Raw genomic sequence first — 19454 nt, forward strand, 5'->3', positions numbered from 1 at the left:
TCAGACAGTGTATTTAGATTGTAATAACGCTCTGAGTAGAAAAAAAAATCTTTCTCAGATTCCCTCTAAAACCTGTTCGTTATATTAAGCCTATGCCCCCTCTACTTTTAGACATGTTTGTGGTGCTATTTTGAACAGGCCTGGGTCATCACAATTTGGTTTGAAGATCTTTGGCAGATTTAACCGGTAAGTAATGAAGACAATAGAGCAACAATTTAGATGCACGTAGATGGAAACAGTAAATTGAAGTAGTCTCCAGATCAACTGTATTTTTACTTTCTGTGTTCCAATGCCATGTTTGATCTTTCTTGAGTAATTGGTTCAGCGGGCTGCATTGTGTAGACATATTAACCATATAACCATTTACAGAGCGGAAACAGGCCTTTCGAGTCCGCACCGGTTCACTGATTTTGTGCGCCTTCTAATGGTCCCGTTCTTCTTCTTCTTAACCAGGGTCTCAATATCTCTTGAAAACCAAGGTTCCATACACCTTCCGTACATCTTACCTGTAATTCAGATCCTTTATATAAAAAGGTTAGACAGAGTTTAATTAAACAGGTCTTAGATAACTTGCAGAAGCTGAAATGCATGTTTATAAACATTCATGTAATTCATTTGGGAGTACATTCAAACCCCAAGACTAATGTACTTCAATCTTCACAGCATCTTCTCCTTTTGCCACATTGCATATTCACAAAATTATTATTATTGTCAATGGCCATTTCTCCAAAAACCTCCTTGCCAAGTTCTCCAACAATGCTCTTCATCAACACTAAGTTCTATCCTCCATAAATCATGTTTTGCTGTAGCTAGCAGCACATTAAGCTTCATTTACTCAATCCCCTGGGTCCACACATCTACATAGAACAGCAGAAAAACAGGTCCTTTGGCCCATCTCGTCTGCTTGGTCCCAATGATCTTCACCCACACCATAGCCCTCCACACCCTTTCCATCCATGTACCAATCCAATTTTTTAAAAAAAGTATCATCAATGATTTCTTGTTCATTTCCAAAAACAAAATTTAATATTGTCCCCTATATTTCAGAAATTTTGCATCATCAGTTACTTAAATCCACTCCACAGTCAGATGCCTATTGTTACAAACTAATAAACCCTTATTAGTACTTAAGGATATGTCTTTGGTAGTGATTAAGAAGTCCTAGGAAGGACTGTAATTCCGATTTGTTGGTTGGGTATGGGGCCTTGAGAACGTCTTCTGTTCCTGCTGGATTCATTCGCACCCCCTCGTTGTCAATTGTAAACCCAAGGTATGTTACTGAGGGGCGCATGAAGACACATTTGTCCTTTTGTAATCCTGTTGTAGTATGGTCAAAACCTTTTCAAAGTTTTGTAAGTGTTCACTGTTGTTTCGGCCGGTGATGATGATATCATCTAAGTAACACCCAACTGAAAGTAAATGATAATTGTTTTTTTTTTCTCCCCCAGAGTTGGTGAATCTAAAATTAGAGAACATGGATATAAGATGAGAGGGGAACATTTTTAAAGGGATCTGCAGGGCACCTTCTTCACCCAATGGGTGTAGCTGAGGTAGAGGTGGGGATAATTTGTGCAGCTGTTTAGATGGGAAAATTGTAGAAGGATATGGGTTGAATGAAGGCAAATAAGACCAGGTTTGTCAGCATTGTCAAGTTGGGCCTAAGAGCCTGCTTCTGTGCTGTAGAGAAGGGACTGTACTGGACCATTTATTGGGAAGGAAACCTTAGCAGATAACCAGAGTTTCAATAGTAGAGCATTTTGCGAATAGAGAACACAATTCCTTGAAGTAGGTTATGAATAAGGATAAGCCTGGACTTTATGGGGAATGTACTAAATTAGTGGATGGCAAATTATGACATTATTAGGCAGGAGCTAGGAGAGACTTAATTGGGAGCAGCTGTTTTAAGACAAGCCCACAACGGACATATGGGAGTTGTTTAAGGGCCAGTTAAAGCCCAGGTTCAGTGCAGTTCAGTAAGAGGGAAGGACAGGGATGGGAAGGTAAGGATTTTTGATGATGAGAGGAGTCATGAATTAAAGTTCAAGTTCAGCTTATTATCATGCAATTGTAAAATACAACTGGACAAAACTATGTTCTTTGGTCCTCGGTGTAAAAATATGCAAGTATATATAGAGACATAGCACACATATTTACATGCAATTTTTATACGGTACATATATAAAAGTAAATCAATATGATTAAATAATAGTAGATTCTCGGAAGGATTATATGAGCAGTGTGGGCAGTTCATCAGTCGTTCACCAGTCTCACTGCTTGTGGGAAAACGCTGTTTCTCAGCCTGATGGTTCTGGCCTTGATACTTCTGTATCTCTTATCTGACAGGAGTAGCTGGAAGATGCTATGTACAGGGTGGTAGGGGTCCTTATCGATTTGCAAGCCCTCTTCAAACAACAATCCTGGTAGATAATGTTGATGGGTGGGAGGAAAATTCAGTCTAAAAGTAAAAGGAACTGTATGGAACCTAAAATCAGACATGAGCCTTGAGGAATATAAAAACTGCAGGAAAGAGCTCAGCAAGGCATTAAGAAGGCCAAAAGAGGCCATGAAATGTTCTTGGCAAGAAGGATTAAAGAGAATGCAAGACATTTTATACATTCATTAAAAATAAGAGGATAACTGGAGTGAGGATAGGACCACTCAGGGAAGAAGGCTAGAATTTACATGGAGCAGGAGGAAGAGGGAAAGATACTAAATGAATATGTTGAATTGGTATTCACCAAGGAAAACAACATGAAGGGCAATGAGGGCAGTGTTCGAGTTCGAGTCATTTTAAAATCAAGCTACAAATGCAGTACACAGTTTTTAAAAAAACAAGACAACGCTCCTCCAAAAACCATGGTGCTATATTTAAATGATACGAGACTGCACAAAAACAGCATTAGACAACACAAGACTACACTATTTCTATGCAAGACAAAGCTATATAAAGTGAATAAAAATAGTGCAACAATACAGTAATTAAAAAAAGAAAATAGACCATAGGCACAGAGGGACCAAGCTACAACATAATAGACTCTGGATATTAAGTCTGATAGCTTGAGTAAAGAAACCGCCACCAGGTCCGAAGAGGCCACTGCGGGCTGCAGCCACACTACCATTGTGGACCAGGTTTGCAGGAATCCACTGGACTCTAGATTTTAAAAGTCTGATACCTAAATGAAGGACCCTGTACGACACAGCATAGTGCATTACTTAGAGTTACAGTAGCACCAGGTCCAGAGAGGCCACTGTGGGCTGCTGCTATGCAGCCATCTTGGACAAGAACATGGAGTACCCGGATAACAGGGACAAGCACTTAAACAACATTAAAGTAGATAAAGCCTGATGTGATATATCCAGGTTATTGAAAGAGTCAAAAGAGATTTCTGGGGCCTTGATGAAGATCTTGTATCCTCACTAGCAAGAGGCAAAATTTCAAAGATCTGAAGAAAAGAAGAATCAGAATTTATTATCATGAAGATGTGTAATGAAATTTGTTGTTTGTGGCAGCATTACTGTTGCAAAAATTGCTATAAATTGCATTTTTTTAAAATTAGAGCAAAAGAAGAAGAAAAGTGAGGTAGTGTCTGTGGTTCATTGTCCATTCAGAAATCTGATGGCAGAGGGGAAGTAGCTGTTTTTGTACTGTTAGATGTTTGACTTCGGGCTCCTGTACTTCTGTTGTGATGGTAGCAGTGAGAAGAGGGCATAGCCTCGGTGGTGAACGTGCTTGATGATAGAGCTGGTTTCTTGAGACTCTACCTCTTGTAGATTACCTTAATGGAGTGAAGACTAATGCCCATGACAGCACTGACTGAGTTTACAATGCTCTGAAGTTTTTTCTTGTCCTGTGCATTGGTATATCCATCCTAGACCGTGACCAACCAGTCAAAATGTTCTCCACAGTACAACTATAAAATTTTACAAATGTCTTTGGTGACATACAAAATCTCTGGAAACTCCTAACAAAATATAGCCACTGGTGAGCCTTTTTCATGACTGCATCGGCATGAAGGCCCCAGGACAGATCTTCAGAGATGTTGACACCCAGGAATTAGAAGTTCTTTACCCTTTCCACTGCTGAACCTTGATGAAGACTGGTTTGTGTTTTCCTGGTTTCCTTTTCCTGATCCACAATCAATTCCTTCATTTTGCTTATGTTGAGTGCAAGATTATCTTAGTGACACCAATCAACTTGCTGATCTATCTCCCTTCTATACACTACATCATTGCTGTCTGTGATTCTGCTGATGACCACGGTGTAATCAGCAAATTTTTAGATGGCATATAAATTGTGCCTAGCTGCACAGTCATGGTTCTAGTGATAGTAGAGCAGTGTGCTAAGCATGCATCCTTGAGGTGCACCTGTGTTGAGTATCAGTTGTTACCGATTTGCACTGACTGTGGACTTTCATTGAGGAAGTCCAGGATCCAGTTCCCAAAGGGGGGTGCAGAGGCACAGGTTTTGAAGCTTTCTGGCCAGTACTGAGAGATTGATGATTTTGAAAGCTGAGCTGTAATCGATAAAAAGCAGTCTGATGTATGTTTTGCTGTTGTCTTGGAGATCCAGGTCTGAGTGGAGAGCCATTGATATTGCATCTGCTGTGGAGTGATTGTGGTGGTAGACGAATTGCAGTGGGTCCAGGTTTTTACAAAAGTGTGAGTTATTTCTGCCATGACCAACCTCTCAAAGTTTTTAATTGCAGTAGATATGAATGCTACTGGGCGATAGTAATTGAGTCGCTCACTCTACTCTTCTTGGACACTAGGATGACTGATGCCCTTTTGAAGCAAATGGGAATCTTTGACTGCAGCAAATAGAGATTGGAGAGTGAGTGATTCGACAATGTTGCACCTTTGTTCAATACAGAATCTATAGACTATTGAGCCTCAGGTGAGTTGGAGGGAAATTATTGAAGAGGACAGTTAAGGAGAGGATTTTCACACATTTGGAAAGCATAGCCACATTAGGGACTGTCCCAATTTGTGTCAGATCATGCTTTACGTTTGAGTTTTTTTGTGGAGGTGATGAAGGCAGTTGATGTGAATAGGGCAGTGGACTTTGACTACAAGGACTTTGATAAGGCATTTGCCAAAGTCCTTCATGGTAGAAGGACTAAATGCTTGTGATCCATGGCAAATTGATAGTTTTGATTCCGAATTGGCTTGTCCATAGAAAATAAAAAAAAGTGAAAGGAAGGCCTGTGACCAGTGTTATTTTGCAGGGATTGTTTTGATGATGTATATATGCCGGAAAGATTGGTGAGCTATGAACAATGTAGAGGGTTTTCGAAAAGTATGACAGAATATAGATCCATTACAGATATGGGGAGAGTAATGGCTGGAATTTAATCTGGACAGGTGTGAGACATTGCACTTTGTGAGGTCAAATGTAAAGTGGAAGTACACAGTTAATGGCAGGACTTAAAACCTTTGATGTACAGAGGAACCTCATGGTGCAGGTCCATAACTCCTTGAAAGTGTCCACTCAAGTACATAATGTGATAAACAAAGGATGCTAAGAGGCATTAAGTAAATCAAAGGAAGCACATTGACTCTGCTGGAAGAGTTGTTGTCTCATTGTTTCTGGAATTAATTGATGTTTTTATCATCTTTTTACTATTTTTAGACCACATAATCTGACCTGGGCCTACATCTGACCCTCTTTTGATTTCTCAAGAAGAAACCTATTTTTGTTTACAAAATGATGTATTAAATTTATTAATAGACCAAAAGATAGAGTGGACTATAAAATGGTCTGCAAAGATGATTGAGAAAGTACAAGAACAATATCATATTGCAGAACTAACTGTAGCCTGGAATCACACTCCATGTAGCTTCTTTCCTGTTTCTTTCAGCCTCATTGTTTCTTGCAAAACATGGTAGCATAGATAAAAGCTTTCACACTACTGGAGGGAGAACAAACGCTTTTATTAGCTTTCAACAATGGGTATGGTTCACTAGTAGGGTTGAGAGGGGTTCTGGGTTTAGGCGGGAAACCAGAGTATTATATGGCTAAATGGGGGTGGGGGGTGGGGGAGGTGGGGCCAATCATTAATATCCCACTCTCCCAGTGTATCCCAGTTCACTGCATTCACCTCTTCCTGCAGAATTTAGGTTCTGTGGATGAAGAGAACATGGGACCAAAAGCCAGCAGAAGACAGGAAAAAAAAATACAATACATACACTATTTACAAATTTAGGCAGTCCAGAGTCCTGGAGATCCTGGTGGAGCGCCTTAGAACCGGGGGTCCTTGGGCTGCTTGGGTCTCTTGGTTTCCCTGCGATGGAGGAGTAGTGGGCTGGGGCTCCGGCTTGATGATGGAGGGGGGCTCACTCTCCTGAACTGCATCCCCTGAGGCCCTGAGTGAGGGTGGAGAGAAAGAGCTCAGTAGCTTGTGGGGCACCTGAGGCAATGGAACCTCTGTTCTGGCAGGTGCCAGGTCCCTGATGGAAACGGAATCCTCCCTGCCATCCGGGTACTCCACGTAGGCGTACGTGGGATTGTCATGGAGCAGTTTCACCCTCTCCACCAGGAGGTCGGTCTTGCTTCCCCTCACATGCTTCTTAAGAAGGACTGGACCAGGACTAGTGAGCCAGACTGGGAGTGTAGTCCCTGATGTCGACCTTCTGTTGAATGTAAACAGTAGCTCATGAGGAGTAGCATTGGTCACGGTACCGAGTAGTGACCGGATGGAGTGGAGCGTGATGAGGAGGATATCCTGCCAGCATGAGTCTGGAAGGCCCTTTTGTTTCAGGGCAAGTTTGATAGCCTTCCAGATAGAGGCGTTCTCTTTTTCAACCTGCCCATTCTACCAGGGGTTGTAGCTGGATGCGATGCTCCTCACCAGCAGGTACTGACGTAGTTCGTTGCTCATGAAGGATGAGCCTCGGACGCTATGAATAAAACCAGGATACCCAAACCGCATGAAAATAGAGTCTAGGGCTTTCATAACTGACAAGGCGGACATGTCTGAGCATTGAATGGTGAACAGGAAGCGTGAGTACTCATCGATAACCGAGAGAAAGATGTTCCCGTTCGTGGAGGGGACCAGTCCCTTAAAATCGACCCTGAGCCATTCAAAGAGCCTGGATAACTTGATCAGGTGTGCCTTTGCGGGGCAATAAAAGTGCAGCTTGCACTCAGCACAGACCTGGCATGACCTGGCCCAGTTCACTCCAAACATAAAAGCTCTTGTCTGAAGAATTTACAGCTTGTGAAGCTGCTTTGTTACATTCTTGGCACATTTTGCAGAATTACACAATGCACAAATGTTGTTCAAAACTCTTGTTTCCTCATTTCCACTCTTTTCCTTTACCTTTGGTTTGTGAAGCAGGAGTAAAGAGTGGTGAAATAACATTGGCATGTTTTAAATTTTGAATAATTCTATTAACTTAGGGAGAATTTTTGTTTGATTTTCCTGAGACTCAAAGTTCTGTTTATAATGAGCTGCATATTTATTTGGAGATTACATAACATTTTGTAACCTTTGATCTAAATATACATGAGTACACAAGGCACCACCCCCCCACACACGCACATCCTTCACAAATATTTTCAGTAAATTGTAGGAGACCTTAAAAATATAACGTGACGTCTGATAACTGCTTCAGGAACTGCTTGGCTCTGAATAAAATTAGCCAATGAGAGCACAGTTGCAGACCATTTTGCAGACTGCAAGCCCATGGTTGTAACAGCACTCCAGAAGCAATGAGTGTTTCACAGTGTGAAGCATTTGCTGTATATCAAAAGAGCAATTCATTTTTGAAAATCTAAACTATGTTAAAAAGGTAAGTACAGAGCTAAGTAATCATTAGTGATTAGTTTAAAAAACAGATTGAATATGGACACTGAAAATTAAGATGACATGACATAAAGAGTAGCTAGAATGTTCTGTGATTTCCTGAAGTAAACAGATTACAGTACATTAGTCAGGCAGGTTTGACTGCCTTGTATTCTCACCAATATGTCACTTTAGGATTCATATAATAACCAACCCAGTCAGGAACTGGAGCATATTTAAAAGTTTATAGAAAATTATTATTTACAGATATAGTTGCTGGCTAACAGCTGGAGCTCTGAACAATTAATCCAAAGACGTGAATTTGAATTTCACTATGGCAGCTGAGAGAATTCGTGTTCAGTTAATCTTGAATTTTAAAAAGAATCTGTTCTCAACGTGACAACTGTGAAGTTGTCAGTTAGGGATGAAATCGCATCTGGTGCTCAGAAGTCGACAGGGAAGGAAACCTACTGCCTTACCCGGTGTGGCCTACATGTGACTCTAGACTCAATTCAGGTGAAAGCAGGGATTTATAATAAATACCTACATTGCCAAAAATTTGCAAGAGAGCTTTGGAAAATACTACTCACTGGCATCTAATTGGAAATTATAACTATGTTTTCTGCAGGCACGGTTACCATGGAGGATTCACATTTTTATGAAGAAGTTGACAAATTTGCATCATTCAGCAAAATGGAGCAAAAACAAATGAAAGCAATTGAGGAACTGGTCACCACAGAAAAGCACTATCTTACTTTACTCCAATTTTGTGCCACAGGTATTCGGAACCACTTGCAATCCAAACAGGTAAGACCACTTAGAATGTATTTATTAAAAAATATCACCATTCCAAATACTGGATCAAGATTCAAGAATGGGAAGAATGCATGTTTTGATATCACAGTCATTTAGCAGTCATGATTTACCCAAAAAATAGGGTTAAATACATTCATTGCAATATATTAGGACTCGTTTTTACCCCTCAAATAATCATGTTCTCAAATTGTCATTCATATCAGAAGGTCGTACATTCTACTGTGTTTATATTTGTTGTGAGACCATTCCCACAGTCCCTGTAATCTATTCTCCCTTAATCACTTCCACCCTGGGAGGAGTCACGTGATGGAGTAGTGGGCAGTCGGGAAAACCAGCCCTCTCCAGGAAAAAAGTTAGGAAAAAAAGCAAAGCATAACAAAAATAGAATATAAGAAATAGAAGATAAAGATACAGAGAAGAGAAAGAGATGGCTTTCAAGAAAGAGAAAGTAAAAACAACTGCAAAAAAAGTAGAAAAGTTGCCGGAGAAGAAAGAAGAAGCCCTTACCTGCACGAAGGAACAGGACGCTGTGGTGGCAAGGAGCGCCTGACCCTCGAGGTCAATGCCTGCCCTCTCGGAGTCATGACCCACCAGCTGGTGCATTACAAAAATGGCTCTCAGAGCCAAACAAAAGTGCGCAATCAAAGGAGAAAGAGGACACCAACGGGAGGGGGGCTCAGCAGAGGAGAGGGCTGTCACAGAGCGAACAGCTGATGGATGCCCGACACCAGGGCTCTCAGCTGGAGGACAAGGAAGACAGCAGAAGAGGGAACGATGAAACAGACATGAGAGATAGATGGAGGGATGACCGACAAGAAGACCAACATCAGAAAGCACAACAGACAAGCAGCCCCAGCAACAAGAGGCCCAGCAAGAAGAGGCCTGACAAAGAGATACAAGCAGCTCATCTGGAAAAACAGAAGAAACACAGACACAAAGAAGAGAAGAAGAAGACACAAACACAGACACAGAAGAAGACCAAGATCTTTACAGAGAAACAGAAGGTAAAACTGATGGTCAAAGAGAAATAAAAGGTAAAACTGATGAACAGAATATAGATAAAGTCTTTTTTGAAGAACAAATGAAATCACTAAAAGAATGGTTGTCATGAGAGTTTAATGCAATTAAAAGAAAAAATGAAAAGAACAGAAGATAAAATGCAAAGGTTAGAACTGGTCATGACAGAAATAGGGAAAAGAGTAGAGAACGTGGAAGAGTGGGAAACGGCTGTAGAAATGGGAGTGAATGACTTAAGAGAAAAATTGGAAGAAAGTGACAAAAAAATTGAAGAGATCCAACAGTTGTTATCTCAGAAAATTGATATGTTGGAAAATTATAGTAGGTGAAACAACATAAAAATAGTGGGCCTGAAGGAGGGTGAAGAAGGCACAGACATGAAGGAATTTATAAAAGGATGGATCCCGAAGGTCCTGGGAACAACAGAAATGCACGAAGAAACGGAAATAGAAAGGGCACACAGAGCATGAGCTCCGAAACCACAGACACATCAAAAACCAAGATTCATCTTAGAAAATTTTGAGATACACGACAAGAAAATATACTGGAACGGGCAAGGAATAAAATTAGAGAAGATAATAAACCATTGGAATACAAGGGTCAAAAAATATTTTTTTACCCAGACATAAGCTTTGAACTTTTAAAGAGGAGGAAGGAGTTTAATACAGCGAAATCAACTTTATGGAAAAAATATTACAAATTCATATTAAGACATCCAGCTGTGCTTAAAATATTTATACCCAGGGAGCAAAACAGACTGTTCTCGGATCCAGAGAAAGCGCAAGAATTCGCAGAACGTTTGCAGGACAGGAGAAGAGATGTAACAAGAATGAAGAATGGCAATAAAGTATATATAAAGATGTAAAAACAATGTAGATGTAAAGAACTAAAGAGGGAAAAGAGAAGGGAAGGAAGGGAGTAAGGGGGAAAAAAGAAGAGAGAGAGCTTTGTTATATGTGTTTAAAAAAAAAGTGTTTTCTGGAGAGGGCTGGGTAGAGGGGGAATAACCATCATTGCAAAATCAGTTGACACTGTGAACAAGATCGCAATCCAAATGAAGAGGGGAGTTGTGGTTGCCTGGCAAGGGATATGGGGCAACTCAGAGAGGGGGGGAACTTTGGGGGTCAAGGTATTAGTGGATGTGGGAACTGCGGGGGTATTTATGTCTTAAATGTGTTGTCGTACATTAATTGTAATAGGAGAAAACTAAGAGATGAAAATGGGGAAAAAGGGGATGGAGGTGGCAAAGAGGTGAAAAAGAGGTATATGCAAGATATAAGATGGCCATGTTGAACTATATGACTATAAACATTAATGGAATACCAAATTAAAAGGAAGAGCCTACTAAATTTATTGAAGAAGGAAAAAATAGATATAGCATTTGTGCAGGAAATGCATCTAACTGAAGCGGAACATAACAAACTAAAGAGAGACTGGGTAGGACACATAACGGCAGCATCCTATAATTCAAAAGCTGGCGGTGTAGCCATACTAGTTAACAAAAATGTACCAAGCAAAATAGAGGAGGAAACAATAGATTTGGCAGGGAGGTATGCAATGATAAAGTGTCAGATATACTCAGAATTTTGGAAATTGCTCGATATATGTGCACCTAACGAGGAGGATCAAAAGTTTATGCAGGATATATTTTTGATGGAAATATATTGATAGGAGGGGATTTTAACCTTAATTTGGACCCAATGTTGGATAAAACTGGACAAAAGACTAGCAAAAAGAATAAAGTGGCCAAATTTATGGTTAAATCAATGCAGGAAATGAAACTTATGGATATATGGAGGAGGCAACATCCAATAGAGAAGGAATTTTCATATTATTCAAGTAGGCACAAAACTTAATCAAGGATTGATATGTTTTTGTTGTCAGCCCATATTCAAGGGAGAGTTAGGAAAACTGAGTATAAAGCTAGACTACTATCAGATCATTCACCCCAATTATTAGCAATAGAACTGGAGGACATCCCAGCAAGAACATATAGATGGAGGTTAAACCCCATGCTACTTAAAAGGCAGGAATTTAGGGAGTTTATTGAATGCCAAATTAAAACATATTTTGAAATAAACACAGGATCAGTGAAAGACAAATTTATATTATGGGAAGCAATGAAAGCCTTCATTAGAGGGCAGATAATAAGTTATGTGACTAAGATGAAAAAGGATTACAATAGGGAAATAGAACAGTTGGAAAGGGAAATAGTAAGTACAGAAAAGGAATTAGTAAAAAGGGATGATATAACGAAAAGGAGAGAATTGGCGGACAAAAAAATTAAATACGAAGCATAACAAATGTACAAGGTGGAGAAGAACATAATGAAAATAAAGCAAAAGTATTACGAACAGGGAGAAAAAAACCCACATAAAATATTAGCCTGGCAACTTAAAACAGAACAAGCTAAAAGAACGGTACTGGCATCAAGGAAAAGGGATAAACAAATTACATATAATCCAACAGAGATTAATGAAAATTTTAAGAAATTTTATGAACAATTATATCAAACTGAGAATGAAGCTAAAAGAACGGTACTGGCATCAAGGAAAAGGGATAAACAAATTACATATAATCCAACAGAGATTAATGAAAATTTTAAGAAATTTTATGAACAATTATATCAAACTGAGAATGAAGGAAAAGATGATAAAATAGAGGAATTTTTAGCTAAAATTGAACTGCTGAAATTGCAAGAAGAGGAACAAAACAAACTAATAAAACCATTTGAAATAGAGGAAGTACAGGATATATTAAAAAAGCTGCCGAACAATAAAACACCAGGAGAGGATGGATTTCCAATAGAATTTTATAAAACATTTAAAGAGTTATTAATTCCTCCTCTCCTGGAAGTAATGAACCAGGTAGAAGAAACACAAACTTGCCAGATTCATGTAAGACAGCAATAATTACAGTAATACCAAAGATGGGGAAGGATCCATTAACACCAGCATCATATAGACCAATATCTCTACTTAACTCAGACTATAAGACAATAGTGAAATTATTAGCAAAAGGATTGGCCGATTGTGTACCTAAAATAGTAAACCAAGATCAAACTGGATTTATTAAGATGAACAGTGGACAATCTCTGCAAACTTATTAATCTAATCCACATAGTTCAAGGAAATAAGAAACCAACAGTGGCTGTTGCCCTCGACACAGAAAAAGCCTTTGACAGAGTAGAGTGGAATTACTTATTTAAAGTATTACAGAAGTTCAATCTACCAGAAAAATATATAAATTGGATTAAATCATTGTATAATGGACCATTGGCGAAGGTAATAGCAAATGGATATGTATCAAGTCACTTTAAATTAAGTAGGCCAACTAGACGGGGATGCCCACTATTCCCACTCATTGTTCACCTTAGCAATAGAACCTTTGGCAGAACTGATAAAAATAGAAAATAAAATAAAAGGCATAAAAATAAGGGAGGAGGAGTATAAAATCAGCTTATTTGCAGATGACATCATAGTATACCTAACAGAACCAAAGGTATCAGTAAAAGAATTATATAAGAAATCAAAGGAATATGGAGAAATATCAGGGTATAAGATCAACGCAAATAAAAGTGAAATGATGCCAATGAATAACGCAGACTATGCAGAATTTAAAAAAGAATCACCATTTAAATGGCAAACACAAGCAATTCGATACCTAGGGATCAGGTTAGATAATAACTTAAGCCACTTCTACCAACTAAATTATCAGCCACTAATAAAAAAATTGTAGGAAGACTTAGAACATTGGAAAGAATTACCACTAACGTTGATAGAACTAGATAAAATAGGGGAAAGGGTGCCAGAACATATACCTTATAAGTGGGATGAAAAGCTGGTGCAATATAAAAATTCACCAGTACTGCATCATTTACTTAATACATGGAAGAAGATCCACTTAGAAAGGAAAAAAAATATTATCAAATACCAGAATTATTATTGACGCAAAATCCGCTAATCCCTTTTACAATAGACAACCTTTCCTTTAGAGAATGGGAGATAAAAGGAATCAAAAGAATTATTTTTTGAACATTTGAACCGTTGAAGTACAAATATGGAATAACTCATGGTACAATGTTTGCATATCATCAATTGAAAGTTTATTTAAAGGATAAATTGGGAAACAGCTTGAGATTACCTGAAGGAAGCAGCTTTGAATGTGTGATTACAGACACAATGATAATTAAAAGATTTATAACCAACATGTACATTAAGCTGCAAGATAAGGAAAATGAAATAAACTATAAACCTAAGCAGAAGTGGGAAAAGGATCTAAACATAAAGATAAAAAATGAAGTGGGAAAAGTTATGTTCTGGAACTATGAAGAATACAATAAACACAAGGTTATGCATGATACAGAATAATTGGTTGCACAGGGTATATATCACTCCTCTAAAATTAAAAAAATTGGATTCAACATTATCGGAAAGATGTTTTTGCTGTAAGAAGGAAATGGGAACAACAGTACATCCAACTTGGGCATGTACGAAAGTAAATACATTTTGGGAAGAATTAAATCAGATACTAAATAAGATTACAAAAAATAACATACCAAAAAAAACATTTATTTTAAGTAACATAAGAAGTAGAGAATTAGCCCTCAAATTGGATAAAGTGCAAAAAAAATTCATTATGATAGCCTTAGCGATAGCAAAAAAATATATAATGTCAACTTGGAAAATGGAAGAGAGCATGAGTATACAGAAATGGTACATGGAAATGAATAAATGTATTCCATTGGAAGAAATAACATATAATTAAAAAAATAAAGTCACAATGTTTGAACAAATTTGGGAACCATACATGGAACATATCAGAGAGAGCTTGCCTATGACCTCCATCCCCTAAAATGAGAATGAAAATTATAAGACAAAATGACTAGATTCAGTATGTAATAAATGACGCATTTTTCTTGTTTATTTTCTTTTGTGTGAAAATATTGTTTTATGTTTTTATTGTATTGCATATGTTAAATATTCATGGTTTTGGAGGGGGTGGGTAGAAGGGAGGGAGGGAAAGGGGAAAAAAAGGGGAGAAAAGACCACTGTATAAATTTAATGAGAAACATTTGTACATATTTTGGTTGATATGGTTCATAGTGTGAAAAATAAAGGAATATATTTTTAAAAATCACTTCCACCCTGAGTCTCCAATCATTCCAACTTGCTGGAATGAATTTAGAATAGTAAAAACACAGAAATACTGGAGAACCCATTGGAGATAAAGATATACAGTGTTTTGGGCCTGAGCCCTTCTTTAAAGTATGAGTGAAAAGCAGGCGCCTGAATTAAAAGGCTGAGGAGAAGGGAAGAATGGGCAGGGGAGGAGTACAGACCAGCAGTCAAAATGTGTTCAATTGCATAAGGATGGGAGGACAAGAGAGAGGATAAGTGACAATTGACTGGAGGATGGGGGTGTTTTTGGCTCTGGAAGCAGAGCTGGGGGAAAGGAAACAGAAGGAAAAGGAAATAAAGAGAGAGACAAAGCTAGAGGAAAGAGCTAACGGAAACCAAAGGAATCGATGTTAATGGCACCAGGTTGGAGGATTCCGACAGAGGTATTGGTTGTTCCTCCAATTTATGGGTAGTCTTAGTCTGGAAGTGCATGAATCCATGAACAGGCATGTTGGTGAAGGAACGGGGCAGGGAATTGAAATGGATCTCCCCATTGCAGTGGAGACATTCAAGGTGCTCAATGAAGCGATCTCCAGTCTTTCCAATGTAGAGGAGACCACAACAGGAGTATCAGATGCAGGAGATGATCCCTGCATATTCAGAAGTGAAGTGTTACTTCTCTTGGAAGGATTGTTTGGGGCCTCGAATGGTGGTAGAGAAGGAGGTGTGGGCACGTGGAGCACCTCCTGTGATCACAGGGGTAGGAGCAAAGAAGGTGATTGGTGGGAAGATAGGAGTGAATGAGGAAGTGGTCCTTGCAGATGGGTTAGGGTTAGGGAAAATGTGTTTGGTGGTGCAATCAAGTAGGTGGTAGATATGGCAAAGGAGGATATGTTGGACACAGAGGCTGGTGAGGTGGAAGGTGAGGATGAGGGGACCCTGTCTTTCTTGCACATGGAGGCAGAGTGGGCCAAGGCAGATGTATGGGTAATGAAGGATATGTGAGTGAGGGCCAAGTTGATAGTATTAGATATGTTGTAATATAGCAACTTCAGTCTGGACAGGCAAAAACAAATTCTGTCCGCATCCACATATGATTTGCCTTTTGATTCTTCCTATGTTAAGAATTATTCTTGAAATGGCTTCATACCATGGTCTTATCGAAGGTATAATTTTTTACACGTAAATTTAAGCTCTGTGGATCATTAGAGGTAACTTTGGCCATGAAAAATCCTTTGCATGTCGTCCTCCTCATGCATTTGGGGCACTAGCCCCATACTTGGTAGAACTTCGACCTGTTCGTTCCAGTGCAGCGATTATTACCCGTGTCCATGTCGCACTGACCTATCCCTAGTGCTGTCCAAAATCACGTATATTTTTATTTTGCATCACCAAATTTTGCTCACTATTTTCTTTCTTAGCAAAAGGGTTTCAGTTTCAGAATTTTGTAGACTGTCAATGGGAAAAGAAAGATATTAACTTTTGGGTAAATGAGTGATTGTCTATCAGGACTTTCAAAAGAGTAAAACAAAATCCAAAATATTTCACCAAATACCTACTTATCAGAATCAGAATTTATAGTCATGAACATGTGCCACAAAATTCGTAGTTTAGTGGCAGTATTAAAGGTGCAAACATTGCCATACACTACCTTTAAAAAATTGTACAAAAGTGAGGTAATGTTTGTGGTTCATTGTCCATTCAGAAATTTGATTGCGGAGGGGCAGAAACTGTTTTTGTATCATTGGATATTTGTCTTCAGGCTCCTGTATCTCTTTCCTGAAGGTAGCAGAGAGAAGAGGGCATGGCCTAGGTAATTAAGGTCCTTGATGATAGAGGCTGTACCAGGGCTGTAGGCTAATTGGGTGTAAATTGGGTGGGACGGTCTCATGGGCCAAAATGGCCTGGTACTGTGCTGTTTGTCTAAATTTAAAATTTAAAAATTAATTTCTTTGTCAGTATGCTTGGTGTAGCATTTAATGCAACACCTTAACAGCTACAGCGATCGAGACTAGAGTTCAAATCCCACACTATCTGTAAGGAGTTTGTACATTCTCTCTGTGTCTGCGTCGGTTTTCCCCAGGGGCTCTGGTTTCCTCCCACCATTTGAAGTGTGCTGGGGGTGTAAACTAATTAGGTGTAAATTGGTGGCATGGACATGAAATGACCTGTAATGGTGATATATGTCTAAATTTAAAATTTAAAAATTTAAAACCTGATGGTGGAAGAGCAGAAACTGTTTGTACCATTGGGTGCTTGTCTTCAGATTCCTGTACCTCCTTCCTGAAGGTAGCAGTGAAAAGAAGGTATGGCCTGGGCGATTAGGGTCCTTGATGACAGAGTTTGCTTCCTTGAGACAGGGCCTTTTGTAGAAGTCCTTAATGGAATGATCTAATGCTCATGATGTTGCTGGCCAAGTTCACAACTCTCTATGTCCTCTTCTTGGCCTATGCATTGGCATCTCCATATCAGATAATAATGCAACCAGTCATTATGCTCGCCACATAAAAACTTCTAAAAATTTGCCAGGGACTTTGGTGACGTACAAAATTTCCTCAAAATCCTAATGGTATAACCGCTGGTGAGCCTTCTTCATGATTGCTTTGACATGAAGGCCCTAGGATTGATCTTCAGAGAGCTGAAACTCATGAATTTGATGTTCCTTACCTTTTCCACTTCTGACCCCTCCCTGAGGACTGGTTCATGGATTCTTGAAGTCCACAGTTAGCTCCTTGGTTTTGCAAGGTTGTTGTGTACCACTCACTCTATCTCTCTCCTGTAACTCTATATCTTTGACGTCTATGATTCTGCCGATGACGTGCTGTTATCAGCAAATTTATATATAGCATTAGAATTATGCCTAACTACACAGTCATGGGTGTAGAGGGAGTAAGACAGTGGGCTATGCATGCATCCTTGTGGCACTCCTGCGTTAATTGTCAGTGAGGAGACATTGTTACCGATACGCACTGACTGTGGTCTTCTAATGAGGAAGTCAAGGATCCAGGGGCAGAGGGAGGTGGAGACCAGTTGTTAACCAGTACTGAGGGGATGATGGTGTTGAAAACTGAGGTGTAATCAATGAAAATTTGCCAAGTATGTGAATCATCAAGGTGATTCAGTGCTGAGTGGAGAACCAATGAGATTGTATCTGCTGTGCAGAGATTGTGGCAGTTGGCAAATTGCAGTATGTCCAGATCTTTACTTAGGTACTAGTTAATTTTGGCCATGGTCAACCTCTCAAAGCATTTCTTCACAGTGTACTGGGCGAGAGTCATTACAGTCACTTAATTTCATTTTGACCAGATGCTAACAGAGTAGATACACATTTCCACTGGCTTCTATTTTCTTATAAATGTTCTGCATTCAGTATTTACATGACCTTTTCAATAACTTTTGGTTTATCCTGTTGAACTAGTTTGGAGTACAATATATTTTAGAGCTGTTACATTTGCTTTTGTTCTTAGATGCCAGATCTAGATTTGGAAGGCTTATTTGGAAATATTGATGATGTAATACTTGTGTCCTCTAATCTGCTCAAACATCTGGAAGAAGTAGCTCCTGGAGAATCCAACCAACTTCTCTTGATAAGTAATTATTTTTTAAATACTTACTTGGCATTCATTTTGGGGAGATGATCCAGTGTTCATCCTGGCAGTAAGTGGTAGTAGCTTCCTTTGTCTCAGGCTATACCTTGAACTTTACTCAGATTATTTTTTTTAAATATTTATTCATGGCACCTCATCTCATATGTGTTTATTGAAAAATGGTTGTGTTGATTTGATGGATTTCACAAGAAAATAAATCAGGCTTTTGGCTTCTTTTGCCTGCTTCAGCATTGCAGAAGGTCATGGTTGATCTTTTATCTCAGTGCCACTTTCCAGCACTAACACTTTATCCCTTGATCTCCTTAGCATATTTCCATTCCTGCCCAATACTCACTGTTTCTTACCTTCCTATGATGCATGGGAATTAAACTAGCCCCAGACTAGCCTCTGTCCAAAAAGCAGCAAGAAAGACTTAAAATCGAGACCCATCATTCTGTGCAAGATGGTGCCTTATAATTATGCTTTTACTAACAATTGTTAAACATTTATCATTTCTGGAGTAATAAACCATATGTGTCAGAAGATCAAATGTGAAAATGTTTTTGGATGATATGTTTCTGATTCTTTATTGTTACAACATGGAAAGTCTTTTTCTGGGATTTATTAGATTATTAAATTAGATTATTAAATCATCTGGTGCTTAATCGACATTACATAATGGAAATGAGTAACTCATCTCATTTTTTTTTTACCATGTAGTTTGCAAAATGAATAATCATTGTACTTATTATGTTGCCTTTAATTACTAAATCTAAATCTGGAGGGGATTTGGAAACATTAATGTATTGAGTATTAAAGTTATATTTTATTTTGGAATGCAATGTGTAATAATGTCATAAAAATAATCTAATTTCTAAGTTCATTTGTAGGTAATTGCCAAAGTTTCATTATTTTCTAGAAGCTTAGAACTTTGTGTGCATAGACTTGGTCTTCAGATGACAAACAGATGGGTGAAGTAGAGATGGTGAAGCTCAATCTGTGCCAGGAATGCTCAACACAGATTGGGTCTTGTATTGTCCCCAGATTGTTTGTCTGAAACTGGCATCAGGCCCATTGTCCACAATAATGCCTACTTCAGGCCCCTGTCTACTGCTGGCTCAAGACTTGTT

At 38.9% G+C, this 19454-nt stretch overlaps 1 protein-coding gene across 10 annotated transcripts in view; it reads left to right on the forward strand.

The window, feature by feature from the left end:
* arhgef37 (Rho guanine nucleotide exchange factor (GEF) 37) overlaps window positions 1-19454 on the forward strand; it is a 148130-nt gene that overhangs the window by 57870 nt on the left and 70806 nt on the right. For 5 of the 10 annotated variants that reach the window (XM_069898758.1, XM_069898759.1, XM_069898757.1 and 2 more), the window contains 2 exons: window positions 8413-8591; window positions 18205-18328. In XM_069898758.1, the coding sequence (XP_069754859.1) occupies window positions 8413-8591; window positions 18205-18328 (303 nt within the window). Of the gene's footprint in view, window positions 1-111; window positions 187-7678; window positions 7792-8051; window positions 8301-8412; window positions 8592-18204; window positions 18329-19454 lie in introns of those variants that run through there. The other 5 variants (XM_069898761.1, XM_069898766.1, XM_069898762.1 and 2 more) reach the window with 4 other exon arrangements.

The sequence above is a fragment of the Narcine bancroftii genome, chromosome 9 (assembly GCF_036971445.1).
Source record: "Narcine bancroftii isolate sNarBan1 chromosome 9, sNarBan1.hap1, whole genome shotgun sequence".
Taxonomy (NCBI): Eukaryota; Metazoa; Chordata; class Chondrichthyes; order Torpediniformes; family Narcinidae; genus Narcine; species Narcine bancroftii.